This window comes from Eriocheir sinensis, chromosome 37 (genome assembly GCF_024679095.1).
Source record: "Eriocheir sinensis breed Jianghai 21 chromosome 37, ASM2467909v1, whole genome shotgun sequence".
Classification (NCBI taxonomy): Eukaryota; Metazoa; Arthropoda; class Malacostraca; order Decapoda; family Varunidae; genus Eriocheir; species Eriocheir sinensis.
In genome coordinates, this window is record NC_066545.1 from 4,733,189 (window position 1) to 4,750,176 (window position 16,988).

The window sequence follows — 16,988 nt, forward strand, 5'->3', positions numbered from 1 at the left end:
GGCCAAGTAATGGTGGTGGTGAGATGGTGCTGCAGAAAGTAGATACACACACCTGCCCTTCCCTTAGGCCACCTGGGTAACTCACCTAGGTCTTTGGTTCCCTGATTCCCTAAGTGATACTAAGGTATGGGAACTACCCATTTAAACAAGTAGATATATGAATAGATAGAAATTTGGCTCATATCATGTCCGTTAATGATGATTTACAAAGCATCATTAGCATCACTATGTAGCGTGCGTAGTTGATCATTGCATAGCATCTTATGATCATGTGATTCATTCCTTGTATGTTACAGTTATACCCTTTACCTGTTTTAATGTACTGCAAGTGCAGTAAATTCCCCATGGACAGTATTGATGGCATCAAAGGTGTGTTATTTGAATGAGAAATGCAAATATTGATTTAGTATTATGTAGAAACTTCTACATGGTGCTAAGTTGTGTGCAGTGCTTGATTCAGTCAGTAAAGGGATATGTTCTGGAATAGACCTAAAGTTACTAAGTGGGGAGCATCAGTACATCTGTGAAACACTTTGGACAAGTGGAAAACCAGTCCATTTAGGAGATGTTGCTGTTGTTGTAGGGGGAATGAAGGCATGGAAACACACCAGTGGAACAACGTATTAAAATGCATATTTATAAGCCAGAAACAAGTTAACAAAACCATTCACTATGTATAGGAAGGATAAATGTTACCCATATATTCCTGCCAATGCTCTCATACTGAACATATTAATATTAACTAAGCTCTAATAACAACACTAATCACTGACATAAAGCTACAAAAAGTAATGGTACATACATCGTGTGTGTGGTGTGTGTGTGTGTATGTGTGTAAGCACATGTGTAGCTACGTATTCCTTTGAGCAGACTATTGTAAGCTGATTTTTGTCTACTAAAGCCATCAACTTATTAATGTCAACACTGATGTTGCAAGTTTTATGGCAGGCAGTGCCGTCAGAATTTCACCCTAGCTGAGTGTCAAGTGTCAATTTTTAAAATCTCGATATTTACAAGTTTAATTTTCACATATCTTTTTGTGAAAACAACCTTTATTCAGGTCTGAAAACCCTGAACGGGGTGGTGTGGTGAAGAGGGTGAGCTGTTTTTCCTCTATGGATAAGGGTAACAGTTTATTAGAAGCAGTAGTTAGCTAGATTAACCAATGATGCAATATCAATCATAATAAACCTATTTATGATTGATTTTTTAAAATTTTTTACACATTCTGTTCTCATGCAAAGGAAATGTGAAATGGGGGGGGCTCCCGTGGTCCAGTGGTGGAGTCTCCGCCTTGCGCTCCGGCGGGGTGCTGGAGCGTATAGGTTCGAGTCCTACCCGGTGCCATTGGGAGTGGAAAGGTTGGGCTGTCTCCATTTGAAAGAATTGGGCATCTCTCTACCCTCCGTCTGGGTGGTTGCGTGGCATGCACCGCCTTCCTCCCTTGGGGTATATCCCCAACAAAATCCCCCCCCCCAAAAAAAAAAAAAAAAAAAAGTGAAATATGGGACAGCATTTGTATGTCACGGAAAACTCACTGACGCTGATGTGGATGGCGTCATAGTGTGAAATTGTTTACGCTGATGATGATTGTCAAATTTCCCATCCGCTTGCGATGTTAATACCACCGTCTATTTTTTTTTCATTAATGTCAACAAGTGTGTGTGTGTGTGTGTGTGTTTTGATAAGGAGGCAGGGGTCAGGGGTGCTCGACCTCTGCTGATAGGATTATGTCACAGGATTTGAAGCGTGACAGTAAAAGTTTGTTCCTCTTCAGCATCATTTTATCTGGTTCTGGTGGGTATGCTGCCTGCATCCCACCTTAACCTCGAACCACACGCAGTATTGCCTCCAGTGCCAACTCTAGGCAGTTAACAGAGGCTTTTCATTTTTTGGGAGTAACCTATCTGTAGCACATACTTATTATACCGCTACTCAACTACACATATACATCTCCATGGACTTTTATGTTTTTCCTTCACACACGTCACTGGGTTCTTTCATGTGTTACGCTGAGCTACGAGGCTCAGGCGGGTGTTTACGCTCGCTCCTCCTCGTCTACGGGGTCCCATCGGTTGCCGGAACAGCACAGGAGCCCGCGGGAAGAGATGGACGGGGAGCCGGGGTGGCAGATGGCGTAGTAGATGATGTGGGCGATGCCAGCGAACATGAACGCTGTCAGCAGGGCCCACGGTGCCTGCAGAAGGGAGGCGTTGGGTCATTTAGGGAAGGTTGGGTCACTCAGGGAAGGATGGGTCACTTAGAGAAGGATGGGTCCGTAAGGGAGGGAGTATAGGATTGCTGGGTGGAAGTTTATCAGTCAGTCAGTCAGCCTCGAAATAAAGCCAACGAAAAGGTTCTCTCTCAGTCAGCCACTTAAAGTCCAGAGTCATTCGGTCATTCATTGGGTCAGTGAGTCACCCTGTCATGCACTAAGCAATGCCCACAAACATTTTATCAGTGGCAGCAGTAACTAGGTAATGAGAAATCCAGACATGCAGAGCACTCAATGTCATTCATTCATTCAGTCAGTCAGTCGGTCCTTTGGTTACTAAGTCGTCTATGAGTCAAGCAACCTCATATCATTATCAGTTACTCAGTCAGTCCATCAGTCAGCCGGATGCCAACAAACCGCACTTAGTTTTTATAATCAAACTCATGGACTAAGCTAGTGACAACCAATTCGGTTTATCCCCCCAGTTAGTCATTGTTGGGAGCAGGAACAACTAGCGGGATCAGGAGGAGAGGAAGATGATATTGATAAAAGACTAATAAAAAGAGTATGATAAATGTGGGAATGTACTCTATGTAAGAAACAACACCAGTAACTAAGAGAAGAGGGAAAAAAAGAAAAGAAAAATACCCTGGAAAAGTAAAAGAAGAAAAAATACACTGCAGGAAAAAATAGGTACCCTGCAAAAGAAAAAGAAGAAAAATATCCTCCAAAGGAATGGAGAAAAATACCCTGCAAAGTAAAAAGAAGAAAAATACCCTGCAAAGTAAAAAGAAGAAAAATACCCTGCAAAAGTATGAAGAGAACTACCTTGCAGAAGAATAAAAAGAAAAGTAGCTACCCTGCAGAAGAAAAATACTCTGCGGAACAAAAGAACGACCACCACCACCACCACCACCACTCACTTTAGCTGCGAAGAAGTCCCCGGAGCCCACCATGCCGGCGTGCCACAAGCCCGCGCAGACGGCGCTCTCCACGAAGGCTAGCGAGTAGTAGAGGACGAAGCGGCCCAGCTGGCGGCCGCCCTGCTCGTTAGTGAGGGCGATGAGCCACACGGCGCCCATGATCAGGGACGACACCGACCTGAGGGTGAAGGGGAGGGAGGATTGTTTGTGGTGGTAGCCTATAGATAAGGAGGAGGAGGAGGGGAGCTAGAGAGGAAGAGTAGGAGATGATAGAAAAAGATAGGCAAGAGGAAAATAAGATATGGAAGAAAGAAAAGAATGAATAAATTACTACTACTACTACTACTACTACTACTACTACTACTACTACTACTACTACTACTACTACTACTACTACTGTTAATATTACTGCTAAGAAAAATTAGCACAAGTACAAGGAGATACAATAAAAAAAAGAAAAACAGGAAGAAATAAAGAACAATAACAACATCAACAAAGGACCGGCAGTTCACTGATCCTTTGGCCTAATTCACACGAGGCGTTTCCATTCACGTATTTCCTTGCTCCAAAGGCTACAGGCTACATGAAACGCCAACAATATCAGCACCAACACAACACCATCGTAAGTTTTCCACTCATTTTCCCTTACTTGAAACAAGGGCAATAATCATCTTTCTTCTTATTCTCTCACCTGTAATTACCTTTCCCCTCATCCTCCTCATTTGTAAAAACCTTTTCGGTTATACCTAAGTAGCTACTTACCATAATTGTCCCAGCCCTCATTCTCCCTCACCTGTAATACGCATCATAATCACTTTCTCCTCATATCCCTACCCTCACCTGGCGGCCGCGAGTCCCTTGCTGTTGAGCACGGTGATGAGGTGCCAGCCCGTGTTGATGAGCCAGTGCGCCCCCACGATCATGTACACCCACGCCCCCCACGCCGCGTTCACCATGCTCCAGCCCATGATGCGGGAGCCTGGGGGAGGGGGAGGGATGTGAATGTGGGTGTGGGTGAGGTTTGATGAGGGGGGATCAATTCAGGCTACACTTGGGTTATTTCTGTTCTCTAATGCCAGTTTTGTCTTTCCGCGAGGAGAAAATATATCAATGAGGTGGAAGGCCAGTTTTTTGCCTTCCCGTTAAGAACAAAAAATATCAATTAACTGGAAGTGTCAAGGAAGTTTCAAAGCTGTATTCTTCTTTAAAGCGATGATATAACAACAGTAACAATGAAAAAAAAAAAAAAACAGCAGAGGTAACATTGATGCGGGAATGTGTGTGGTAGACCCTAGGGGAAGAGGATGATGAATGAAGGAAGGGAGGAGGGTGGCGGTGAAAGGAGGGATATAGATGACGCTGAAGAGAAGAGACGAAAAGATTGAAGAGGAAGAGAATGATGAATGGAGGAAGGGGGGTGGGGTGGTGAGAGCAGGGATATATATGACGTTAAGGAGAAGAGGTAGAGATTGAAGGAGTGTGTGGCTGGGAGTTCAAAAGAAAAGTGGTTAAAGGGTATGTGGATGGCAGTTGAGGATAGCACACACACACCGCTCCGTAGCTCAATGGTTAAAAGCCCCGCTGAGGCCGAGATTTTTCCATTGACAAGGAAGGGTTACTGTTCCCCCTTGAGCAAAGTGGATGGGGTGTGCGGTGTGTGAGGTCCCGGAAGTACCCAGAGATAATGAGCTTGTTCTTGTCGGGAGGGTGCTTGCTGGCGATTCCGATTCCAACTCGTAATCAGGTAGTGGTGAATCACACACACACACACACACACACACACACACACACACACCAATGAAGAAGAAGTGGGCCGTATAGAGGAGCAGTACGGCGAAGAAGTTAGCTCGCCCCTGTCTGGCGTTGGAGCCCCCGAGGTGTTCGTACTGCTCCGGGTGCTGAAGGCGCTGCAGCCGCTTCACCACCACGCTGCGGGAAAGAGGAGGAATATGAGAAACTCAGAATGGGAGCCTACGCAGTGTTTACAGGTGTGTGGGTGGTAGTTGTGGAGTAAATTTACGTGTTTATAGAGCTCAGGGGCGTATGATCTTTCTTTTTTATGGTAAAGGATTAAAGGAGGCATACCAATAGCAAATTATTAAGCTCACAAAAAAACAGAGTAGTGTGTATAAGTGTGTTGATGGTGGCGGGGGAGAAGGTTTACGTGGTTATAGGTGTAAGGACCTTCTTTCTTACGGTAAAGGTGAAAGACCGATACCAAAACAAAACACACGAAGAAAATTCACGAACCGCCCAAAGGGGTTATTACACTGGGCAAATTTTCCGTGGATCTTCAGTCAAACCACGATTTCCGCTGGAGTGGTTCTCATATTTACTCACCATCATCATCAGCAGCAATATCACGAAACAAATGAGAAACACGCTAGCTGAAATCGTGGTTTGACTGAAGATCCACGAAAAATTTGCCCAGTGTAATAGCCCCTTAACTCAACACAGAATACAGAAGATAGCCCTTGAAAAAACAGTCCTCAAATCTTGTTGTATGGGTGTCTTTGTGCTTCCCTCTTCAAAACTCTTAGCTTGGTATTGTCTGACGCTTTTAGCTCTCACAACATCTATTTCCAAAGGCCGAAAAGAGGAGTCGGGTTCCCATAAGTGCTTTTTCTTTTCACGTTTTTTCACGGAGCTTTGTCACACTACCACCAGGGTCATGAAAGTACCCATGGAAGTGCCCTCAGCTCCTACCAAATCCATGTCAGATATTACAATGGAGGAAATGGGTGTGTGGCTGGTGGTGTGGTAAGGTTGTAGCTGGTCGTGGTTATTGAAATTTGTGTCGGTTGTTGTTGGTGGTGGTGGATGCGTGTAGTACTGTGTGGGGATGATAGTAGAGGTTACATGTGTGGGTGAACCTCTGCAGCCCTCCGTCAATTATGTTTTCACTTTGCCCTTTTAATATTTCATTCCCGCGGTCCCTATAGTTCTCACCCTCCTTCACATTCTTATTTTATTACGTATCTTTCATCAATATTTCAACTCCTTTATTTGAACGTATGCCTTCTCTTGATATTGTAGATTTTTCATATTTTACAACATTATTTTCGGCTCTGTTACCTTCGCGGTTTTTTTTTACAGCAAAGAAGACAGCACAAGGGCACACAAAAAAAGGAAACAATAAAAAAAAGCCCGCTACTCGCTGCTCCTGTTTATCAATCCATCTACACTCCTCTCACATCCCTCACTTGTATACTCACAGGTAGAAGGTGATGCACTGGGACATCTTGGAGAGGAGGAAGAGCATGCGGAACACCGTCCAGAAGTCAATGGGCGACTCGTCTTCAACCTCACACATGGGCCCACACCCCGGCCTCATGTTGGGACCTGCGGCGGGGAGACGGGAACCAGGTAAGGGGACTGATGGTGGTGGTGGTGGTGTGGTGAGGGTGCTTGGGGGGGGAAGGTGACGGGGAACAGGTGAAGGAGGAGAAAGAAGGAAGAACAGGAGGAAGATGAGGTTAAGGAGAGGTTGTGATTAGGTTAGTTGGAGTGATGGTGGTGGTGTACGATGGCTGGTGAGGATGCAATGAGTGTAGGGTGGTGCTGGGGGGTGGGGAGGGGGGAGGTGACGGGGAACATGTGAAAGAGAAGAAGAGAGAAGGAAGAACAGAAGGAAGATGAAATTAAGGAGAGGCTATGTGATTAGGTTAGTTGTAGTGATGGTGGTGGTGGTGGTGGAAGGGGGTATTATGGCTGGTGAGGATGCAATAAGTGTAGGGTGGTGCCGGGTGTGTGTGTGTGTGTGTGTGACGGGGAACAGGTGAAAGAGAAGGAGAGAGAAGGAAGAACAGGAGGAAGATGAGGTTAAGGAGAGGTTATGTGATTAGGTTAGTTGTAGTGATGGTGGTGGTGGAAGGGAGATAGGCTTTGTGAATATGTAGGAATTGTCAGGCAGGGTTAGGTTCGATTTTGGTTATGGTAGAGCGGTATGAGGAACATATGGATAGCTGTAGCACCTCGCATGCCAAACTCACAAACCCTTCCCTATATCCACCTTCCCCACTCCATAGCCTCCCTTCTTCCTCGATCGCCCCCTTCACAGTACGTATTCCTCTTCCCACTCCATACTTTACCCTCTTCCTTAACTTCCCCTTTCTCCCCATTACATATATCCCTAAACCCTTATCCTTGAGCTCCCCCTTCACATGTATCCCTCTTCCCTCTCGATATCTTACCTTCTTCCTCGATTTTTCCCTTCACATATATCCCTCAACCCTTATCCTTGAGCTCCCCCTTCACATGTATCCCTCTTCCCTCTCGATATCTTACCTTCTTCCTCGATTTTTCCCTTCACACATATCCCTCAACCCTTATCCTTGAGCTCCCCCTTCACATGTATCCCTCTTCCCTCTCGATATCTTACCTTCTTCCTCGATTTTTCCCTTCACATATATCCCTGAACCCTTATCCTTGAGCTCCCCTTTCACATGTATCCCTTTCCCCTCACCATATCTTACCTTCTCCCTCGATCTTTCCCTTCACTCATATCCCTCTCACCACACCATAACCCTCTTCCTCGACCTCCTTCCCTTATCCCTACGTACCCATCACCCATGTCCAGACACACCCCGCCACTCACCGTTCACCTCCATATCCCAGTCGTCGGAGCGCCCCCACACGTCATCCCTGGCCAGCATCACCAGCGTGGGCCCGTCACCCAGAAACACCTCGAACAGACGCAGCACCCCGATCGTCACCATCTCGTCCAGGAACCTGCCGGGGTGAGTACACGTGAGGGGAACTATAACAGGGAGGTGATTGAGGGAGTAACAGGTGGTGGTGGGTATACTCTTTACTTTTATCTTTTATAGGAGCGGCGAGTAGCGGGCTTTTTTTTTGTACTCTTTTTATTGCCGTGTCCTCTGATGTTAAAAAAAAAGTAAAGGTAACAAGTCTGCTGATTGAGTATACATGCAACAGGACATGGTTATAATGGCAAGTGTGGATAGGATGAGTATACATAACAGGAGATAACAGGGCGATGAGTGAGTGGGTAACAGGGAGGTGAGTGAGGGAGTAACAGGAGACGGTAACGGTAGATAACAGTTTCCTGAGAGTATGCAACAGGGAAGGAAGGGAAGGTCTACGACATGAGCGTTTTTTTTTGTTTTCTAGCGGGCTTCTTTGTATATTTAGCGTTTTTTTTTGTTTTCTTCTTTGTCTTTTTCCCTTGGCCTGTTTAATCTACCGTAAAAAACAAACAAAAAACAGGTTAGGAATTGCTGATAGGATGAGGAATCGTGACAGTAGATAAACATGACGAGTGAGTGAGTAACGCGTCGGTGGGTGAGTGAGTAACAGGGCATGGTAACGATAGACAAAGGTTTGCTGGACGAGTATTCAACAGGGCAAAGATAGGGAGTGTTGATAGGGTGAGTAGACGTAACAGGTGATAACAGTAGGGCGATGGGTGAGTGAAAGGGGATGATAACGGAAGATAACAGGGTGACAAGGGAGCGAGTGACAGGGAAGAGTAACGGTGCCAATGTATTTTCTGGGTGAGTCAGTAACCGTCACCGTCACCATCACCACCACCATCATCGTCATCACCACCATCATCATCGTCATCACCATCATCACCATCATCTCAGTCATTGCCTCGCCACTCACCTGATGCCATACTCCCAGTTCTCCTTCTCCTTCATGCCGAAACTTAGCGCCCGCCAGAACCTGTGGGTAGGGAGAGAAGGGCGCGTTAGAGGGGTGAAGGGGGTGGGGGGAGCGGGTTGTGGGGAGGACTGGGAGCTGATTGAAGGGTTGCAGAATGACTTTGGGTTGAGGGGAAGTGGCTGAGTGAGGTTTGAGAGTGACTGATTGGGCTGTGAGGGTTGGGGTTTGATGAGAAGTATGTCTGGGATTTAAGAGTGTTTGATTAATGTGGAGAGTGACTGGTTTGGGTACTGGGGCCTGGGGAGTGACTGGGGGGTGAGAGTCTGGGGTTGGAGAGTGATTGGTTTGAGTGCTGGGGCCTGGGGAGTGACTGGGGGGTGAGAGTCTGGGGTTGGAGAGTGATTGGTTTGAGTGCTGGGGCCTGTGGCGTGACTGGGGGGTGCGAGTCTGGGGTTGGGGAGTGATTGGTTTGAGTGCTGGGGCCTGGGGAATGACTGGGGGGTGAGAGTCTGGGGTTGGAGAGTGATTGGTTTGGGTGCTGGGGCCTGGGGAGTGACTGGGGGGTGAGAGTCTGGGGTTGGAGAGTGATTGGTTTGGGTGCTGGGGCCTGGGGAGTGACTGGGGGTGAGAATCTGGGGTTGGAGAGTGATTGGTTTGGGTGCTGGGGCCTGGGGAGTGACTGGGGGGTGAGAGTCTGGGGTTGGAGAGTGATTGGTTTGGGTGCTATAGGGCCTGGGGAGTGACTGGGGGGTGAGAGTCTGAGGTTGGAGAGTGATTGGTTTGGGTGCTATAGGGCCTGGGGAGTGACTGGGGGGTGAGAGTCTGGGGTTGGGGAGTGATTGGTTTGGGTGCTGGGGCCTGGGGAATGACTGGGGGGTGAGAGTCTGAGGTTGGAGAGTGATTGGTTTGAGTGTTGGGGCCTGGGGAGTGACTGGGGGGTGAGAGTCTGAGGTTGGGGAGTGATTGGTTTGGGTGCTATAGGGCCTGGGGAATGACTGGGGGGTGAGAGTCTGAGGTTGGAGAGTGATTGGTTTGGGTGCTGGGGCCTGGGGAGTGACTGGGGGTGAGAGTCTGGGGTTGGAGAGTGATTGGTTTGAGTGCTGGGGCCTGGGGAGTGACTGGGGGGTGAGATTCTGGGGTTGGAGAGTGATTGGTTTGAGTGTTGGGGCCTGGGGAGTGACTGGGGGGTGAGAGTCTGGGGTTGGAGAGTGATTGGTTTGAGTGTTAGGGCCTGGGGAGTGACTGGGGGGTGAGAGTCTGGGGTTGGAGAGTGATTGGTTTGAGTGTTGGGGCCTGGGGAATGACTGGGGGGTGAGAGTCTGGGGTTGGAGAGTGATTGGTTTGGGTGCTATAGGGCCTGGGGAGTGACTGGGGGGTGAGAGTCTGGGGTTGGAGAGTGATTGGTTTGGGTGATATAGGGCCTGGGGAATGACTGGGGCGGTGACTGTTTGGACTGGGGAGTGACTGGCTTGGGTGCCTGGAGAGTGACTGAAGGACTGAATCAGAGTGTGGAGTGAGAGTCTGGTGTTGAAGAGTGACTGGTTAAGATTGTGTGTGTTAGGCCCAGATTCGCAAACATTTCGGGTCCTATACACCCACAAGAGCTAAATAAAGACCTTGTACACCCACATACACCCACATTTGGGTTTCGTAAAGGTTGTTGGTCTTTCCATGGGTAGTTTTGAGCTTAGTGATAGTTTGACAAGGTTTCTACACCACGAATGTGAAGAAAAAAGACACTTATTGCAACCCGACTTATCTCCTTTGTAACCTTTTGAAATATTTGTTGTGAGAGCCGAAAGCGAATAAGAATACTGGCCTTAAGATTGAGATGCCAGGGAGAAGCAACAGGTAGTATAGATATGGGAGGCAAGGGAAGGGAGTTGAGAAAGAGAAAGAGGGCTAAGGTCGGCATTATCAGACGCTTCCACCTCTCTCATCATTATTTCCAAAGGCCGAAAAAGGGATTAATCGAGTTCTAATGAGTGTTTCTTTAGGCTCATGGTACAGAAGCAGCGTCAAATTACCACCAAGGTCATAAAACTAGCCCTGAAAATGCCCACATCTCATACGAAAGCCTTGTCAAATATGTGTCCTTGGGCGCCAAAATGTTTAAGAATACGACCTTTAAACTTGTATTATCAAACGTTTGGGGCTCTTGCTACGAACGTTTTTCAAGGCCAGAGAGGAGCTGCGCCAAAGTTATCATGAGTGCGCAGAAGCCTTCCAAAAATACTGCCAGGGTCCAGAAACAACCCATGTAAACCCCGACAACTAACTTCTGCGAGAGCCTTTTTTAAATTGATGTTCTAAAAGGTTTCGAAGTCTGAAAATACGACCCCTAGAGTTACCTGATGAGGGGACTGAAGGGCAGCAGGAGCAGGTGTATCATCCAACCCACAGCCCCGTCCTCGCCCTCCTCCTCCATGGATTCGCGGTAGTGGCTGATGAGGAGAGGAGTTGTTAATTAGATAGTTAGTTAGTTAGTTAGTTAGTTAGTTAGTCAGTCAGTTAGTTAGTTAGTTAGTTAGTTAGTTAGTTAGTTAGTTAGTCAGTTAGTTAGTTAGTTAGTTAGTTAGTTAGTTAGTTAGTTAGTTAGTTAGTTAGTTAGTTAGTTAGTTAGTTAGTTAGTTAGTTAGTTAGTTAGTTAGTTAGTTGGTTGGTTACTCACTACTGTAGGTTCTTGAGGCCGGCGGTGAGGTGCGGGAGGAGGAAGAAGACTACGTAGAAGTATCGGTGGGTGGGCGGCTCCTCCAGGCTGTAGCGCTCGACGATGATGCTGATCTGAATAGCGTAGCCCATCAGGTAGGACAGCCCCAGCACCGTCATCCACACGCACTCCAGCCACGTGAACTGCGGCGTGGTCCTGCTGGAAGACGAGGACGACCTGCCTGGGGGAGGAACGGGAGGATCAGGAGGAGGAGGAGGAGGAGGAGGAGGAGGAGGAGGAGGAAAATGAGGACTAGGAAGAGGAGGAGGAGGAGGAGGAGGAAGAAGAAGAAGAAGAAGAAGAAGAAGAAGAAGAAGAAGAAGAAGAAGAAGAAGAAGAAAGAAAAAAAAGGAAAAAGAAAGAAAGAAAGAGAAAGAAAGAAGAAGAAGAAGAAGAAGAAGAAGAAGGAAAAGAAAAAAGAGAATAATAATAATAATAAGAAAGAAAAAAGAAAAAAGAAAGAAAGAAAGAAAGAAGAAGAAAGACGAAGAAGAAGAAGAAGAAGAAGAAGAAGAAAAAGAAGAAGAAGAAGAAGGGACATTGAAGAGCGAGAGCACCAGAAAAAAAGAACATAAAGAAAAAGAAAAGGTGGGTCAGGAGGAGAAGAAGAGGGTATGGGATGGTCTGAAGGAAGAGGAGGCGAAGGGAATCACTGAGGAGCAGGAAGATCAGAGGGAAAAGAACGAAAGAAGGAGGAACAGGAGGATCAAGAGGCGAAGAGAAGTTGAGGAGCAGCAAGATCAGAAGAAAAAGAGATAAATAAGGAAGAGCAGGAGGATGAAGAGGCGAAGGGAGGTTGAGGAGCAGGAAGGTCAGAGGAAAAAGGAGAGAAAGGAGAGGGAAGAACAAGAGGAACAAGGAGGATCTGGAAAAGGAAGGTTGAAGAGGAGGAAGATCAGGAAAAGAAATGGAGATAAAGAAGGAAGAATTTAAGAGGAGGATGAGGAGAATCAGGATTATTAGGGAGGTTAAGGAGCAGGAAAATTTGAAGTTGAGAAAAAATGAAGAGAAGGAGTTTTAGGTAGAAGAGGGAAGGGTATGGGATGATCAGAGGTAAGGAGCAGAAGGAGAGGAGACATATATGGGTCGTATTATAAGACACTTTCGCTTCTAATATCAACTATTTCTAAAAGTCAAAGAGGGGGTCAATCGGGTTCTAATGAGTGTTTTTTTTTAGGTTCATGGTACAGAGGAACGGTCAAACTACCACCAGGATCATAAAACTACTCCTGGAAATGCCCCAAACTCCCACGAAAGCCCTGACTAATATGTGTTCTTGGGCATCGAAATGTCTTATAATACGACCTATAATTATCAGGTGAAGGAAAAGGATAATAATACCAATAATAATAATAATAATACATGCGTGAGGTTGATCCTGGTCTGGAGTGTTAGGGGTATCAGGGATGAGGTAAAAGGAGTAATAAGTGCGTCAAATGTGAAAGCAGCTGGGTGAGAGGCACCAAAGCGAACAATGTCTTCTCTCGTGAGCACCAAAGCAGAATGGCGTTACAGGGCCAGTTTCACAGTTCCCCTTGACGAGTTAGTAAGCTCCCAAACCAATATCAGAGCCTTCGAAATTTCCTTGTATAGTGTCTGGTGTTTATATTTAAGTTCACAAATTTGATAAAACTATACAGGAAAAGGCTTGTGTATTTAGTGTGGCATCGAAGACCTCACCATTTTGGATTGTATGGGATTCTATAGTTTGGTTCGGGCTGTTACGAAGACACTGTGTTGGACTGTGAAATCGGCTCATAGTCCACGGTGACTGAATAGGATGCCTTTGAGGGTCGCCTTGAGTTTCCGTTCTGTGACTCTTGTACCATCCTGTGCGTTGAATGCTCTCAAGAGTATGAATTTTGTAACCCTTAAAGTTTCTCACCCTTCGGTATACGCCAGAGTGGATGCAGAAGGGAGATCACGTTTCCTCACACAGCCACGTCCTACACGACAGTACTCGCCATCTTTATCCTCCACTGAAGGTACTGTGGCTCATCCTTCCCACCCTTCAAGATTTTCACCCTTCGGTATACGCCAGAGTGGACGAAGAAGGGAGATCACGTTTCCTCACACAGCCACGTCCTACACGACAGTACTCGCCATCCTTATCCTCCACTGAAGGTACTGCGACCCATCCTTCCCACCCTTCAAGATTTCTCCCTTTGGTATACGCCACGGTGGGTGGGTGAAGGAGGGGGATTAAATTTACTCTTGCAGCCACGTTCTGCACACCAGTACTCGGCATTCTCCCCACATTAAAGATACTGCAACTTATCCTCCCCACCCTTCCGACGGAGATGAGCACCGAGGCCACACGCGTATACATACCCCAACTTTACCTTTACTTCTCACCCTTCATGCTACATCCGCTGTGGTATGCGCATGGAGGAGTAAGGAAGATGTTCAATTTTTTAAGAGGCTCAAAGAGAACAACCATCCAACACACCGGTGGTCATATTCTTAAACATTTCGGAGCCCAAACACATACATTTGACAAACCTTTCATAGGAGTTTTTGGCTTGGCAGAGGTAGTTTTGTTACCCCTCTGGTAGTCTGATCATTCTTTTGTGCCCTGAACCTACAAAAACACTCAATAGAACGCGAGTGATTTTCTTTTTTGGTCTTTGGAAATAGTTGATGTGAGACCGACCCAGACCCCATGACGTCAGTGAAGGTTATCTAATTCATTGCTCAGACAGTGGTTCTTTCATGAGTGCGGTAATGAAATTGTAAGATTCTTGATCCCGTTGTAAAGACTGAAGGCTCTTGCGTAACCAGTTTTAGCCGGCCAACCAATGCGCTAAGCCACTGGGGGGTGAGGGGGCGGTGGATTGCCGGTGTGTGTGTGTGTGTGTGCGTGTGTCATCTAAAATTAATGCTTTTTTATTCTTATTTGATTTGCACTTCTTTTTGTTATTATTGCTATTATTATTATTATTATTATTATTATTATTATTATTATTATTATTATTATTATTATTATTATTATTATTATTATTTTTATTATTGTTGTTGTTATTATTGTTGTTGTTGTTGTTGTTGTTGTTGTTGTTGTTGTTGTTGTTGTTGTTGTTGTTGTTACCATTATAATCATTTATTGTAATCTCTCACTTCTTATTACAGGGCCACGATTGAGCACCATCGTGACTGCCACCACCACCACCGCCCTCGTCTCCTTCATGAAGCTGTTACCACGCAGGACGTGCTACACAACAAGTAAGTGATGACTGTTGTACGTACCCACCCACCCACTCACTCACTCACCCACTCACTCACTTACTCGATCGCTCACTCACTCATTCACACACTCACTCATTCACTCAGGTTTTTACGTGCCTTTTTATTTATCACCACAATTATATTTTTCTCAAATTGTATTTATGTGTTTGCGGTTTGAACGTACTCGTGGAGGGAAATCAAACGCTTGTTGAGGTTGTTAACGTGTTGATGCAGAACAGTATAATCATATGTCCATCTGGCATGACTCTGATATGTGCTGGCGCGCGCGCGCATACATACATACATACATACATACATACATACATACATACATACACACACACACACACACACACACACACACCACACACACAAACACGTATGCATCCAGTGCGTAATCTGACAAAAAATAATTTGGACCTTAATTTGATTTTTTTTCGTACTGGGTTATGGGGTCAGATCAAGAGGAAGGAAAAGAAAAGATGTCAAGAGGAAAAAAAATGCGTGTAAGGGTTAAATTGAAGAGGGAAGAGGTAGATAGGGAAAGAGGATAAAGAGGCAAGACGTATGGGTAGTTAGTTTTTTTAGTACAAGTTAGCGACTCCAGAAGCAGCAGTAGCACAATAGTAAACTGCTCATGTGAAATATGTTATCTGGGTCGTACATCGATGCAGGTAAAATAAATCATGGCAAATTTACATAAAAAGTGGGGCACAATAAGTAGAAGGAAAGTGTGCAGAAAGTGTGCAACTTACTTGACTTGGGCTGGTGGGTAACATAGCTGTCGTAGTCACGGAGAGGCATGATGACTGTGGGGCAGTGACGAAGTGGAGGCTTGAAGAACTGAGATCTTGTAGGGCCGTACAGATGTACAGGAGGTTGCGGGGCGGTGGGGTCGTGGACTGTGTGACTGGAGGTTAAGTAACTGTTTGGGACTTTGTGGTCGTGTGGGGCTGTTGGTTTGTGGGAGGTTGGGGAACTGTGAGGTTGTTCAGGTAAAGTAAGTGTTTGGGACTATGTGGTCCTGTGGGGCTGATGGTTTTAAAGTTGCAGGACTATGGGACTGAGTGTAGATTATGTTTGTGTTTGGGGTCCGTGGTGATCTTTTAAGGCCGTTGAGGTGTAGTACAGGTTAATGAACGGTGGGGCTGAGGACTATGTGATTTTAGGTACAGGGTGTTTCTAGGATTGTGGAGTTATGAGTTATGGTGCTGTGGGAGACTGTGGGACTGTGAGGGTGTGCACTTGTGAGGGTTAAAGGTGAGGGTATGTGAGAGTCGCAAGCGTACTCCCACCGTCACCTTTTCCTCTCTTTTCTGTCTTTCTCTCACACTCTCACTGTCTCTCACTGCCTCCTCATATTCTTCCTCTTCTTTTATTTTGTCGCACTTGGTTCACTTCTGTCCTCACTTGTTTGGTTTTCTTCCTCTTGTAATTTGATTTTTATTGTTTATTTATTTTTTTCTTCTACTGTCCACGTTTGGTTATTGTTTTCGTTCACAAGTCACGTCGCTTTTTTTCTTTTTTCGTTCTATTTACATTCACAGTTTGTGCGTGTTCCCTTTTCTAGTCACCTTATTCACTTTCTTTTTCTTACACTGCAATGTGTTCACTTTTCTATTTAAGTCCTTTGCTTTCTTTTTTCTTTGACTGCCCTGTTCACGTTCGTCGTCTGGTGCACTTATCTCATTAACTTCTTACCATACATCTTGTTATTGAATACTGTAACGGGAATGATACCGGTCAGTTAAACTCCAGCCAGCGCTCGCCTCCCGTCTGCAGCCACGAGAACAGCTGAAATACAACAGTAAGCCACGGATCAACCCCTCACGATATATAGGACAGGGAGAGGAAAAAACACGGTACACCGAAATGAAAAACAGTTAAAAGATCATAATTATCAATGCAAGCCGTTGTTGATTAAAGACGTTTATGGCCCTACTTTATCAGCTGCGACGGGGAAGTAATAGTAATGCCCCTGGTTACTCAGCGACAGCCTGGATACGTGTCCCTCGCCAACCGGAATGAGTGCATGACATCACCACGGCCCCAAAATAACACGTATCACGGAGCTACACTGATATGGGCGTTTTTTTATATAGAGATTAGTTTCAATCAACAGGAAGGTAAGATTAGAGGGTATTTGGTCAAAGAATGCACGGTAACTGATGATGGATAGGTTACGTTACTTACTCAAGCCGGGTAAGGTTTGTATAATACCGGTATGCTGAAAATAAGTAATGGATAACTTACCATGGAAGAGGACTAGGCTTCGTAAAGTGTTATATAT

The 16,988-nt window shown here is 45.8% G+C and overlaps 1 protein-coding gene across 5 annotated transcripts in view; it reads right to left on the reverse strand.

The window, feature by feature from the left end:
* Positions 1-616: 616 nt before the first annotated feature.
* The window catches only part of LOC127008109 (XK-related protein 4-like), a 23,179-nt gene continuing 6,807 nt past the window's right edge, over positions 617-16,988 (reverse strand). For 4 of the 5 annotated variants that reach the window (XM_050879714.1, XM_050879713.1, XM_050879716.1 and 1 more), the window contains exons 2-11: positions 15,454-16,420; positions 11,438-11,657; positions 11,118-11,210; positions 8,767-8,826; positions 7,736-7,869; positions 6,354-6,480; positions 4,934-5,067; positions 3,979-4,117; positions 3,139-3,316; positions 617-2,197 (exon numbers count right to left, since the gene is read on the reverse strand). In XM_050879714.1, the coding sequence (XP_050735671.1) occupies positions 2,039-2,197; positions 3,139-3,316; positions 3,979-4,117; positions 4,934-5,067; positions 6,354-6,480; positions 7,736-7,869; positions 8,767-8,826; positions 11,118-11,210; positions 11,438-11,657; positions 15,454-15,502 (1,293 nt within the window). In that variant the 5' untranslated portion in view covers positions 15,503-16,420 and the 3' untranslated portion in view covers positions 617-2,038. Of the gene's footprint in view, positions 2,198-3,138; positions 3,317-3,978; positions 4,118-4,933; positions 5,068-6,353; positions 6,481-7,735; positions 7,870-8,766; positions 8,827-11,117; positions 11,211-11,437; positions 11,658-15,453; positions 16,493-16,988 lie in introns of all 5 variants that reach the window. The other variant, XM_050879712.1, reaches the window with a different exon arrangement.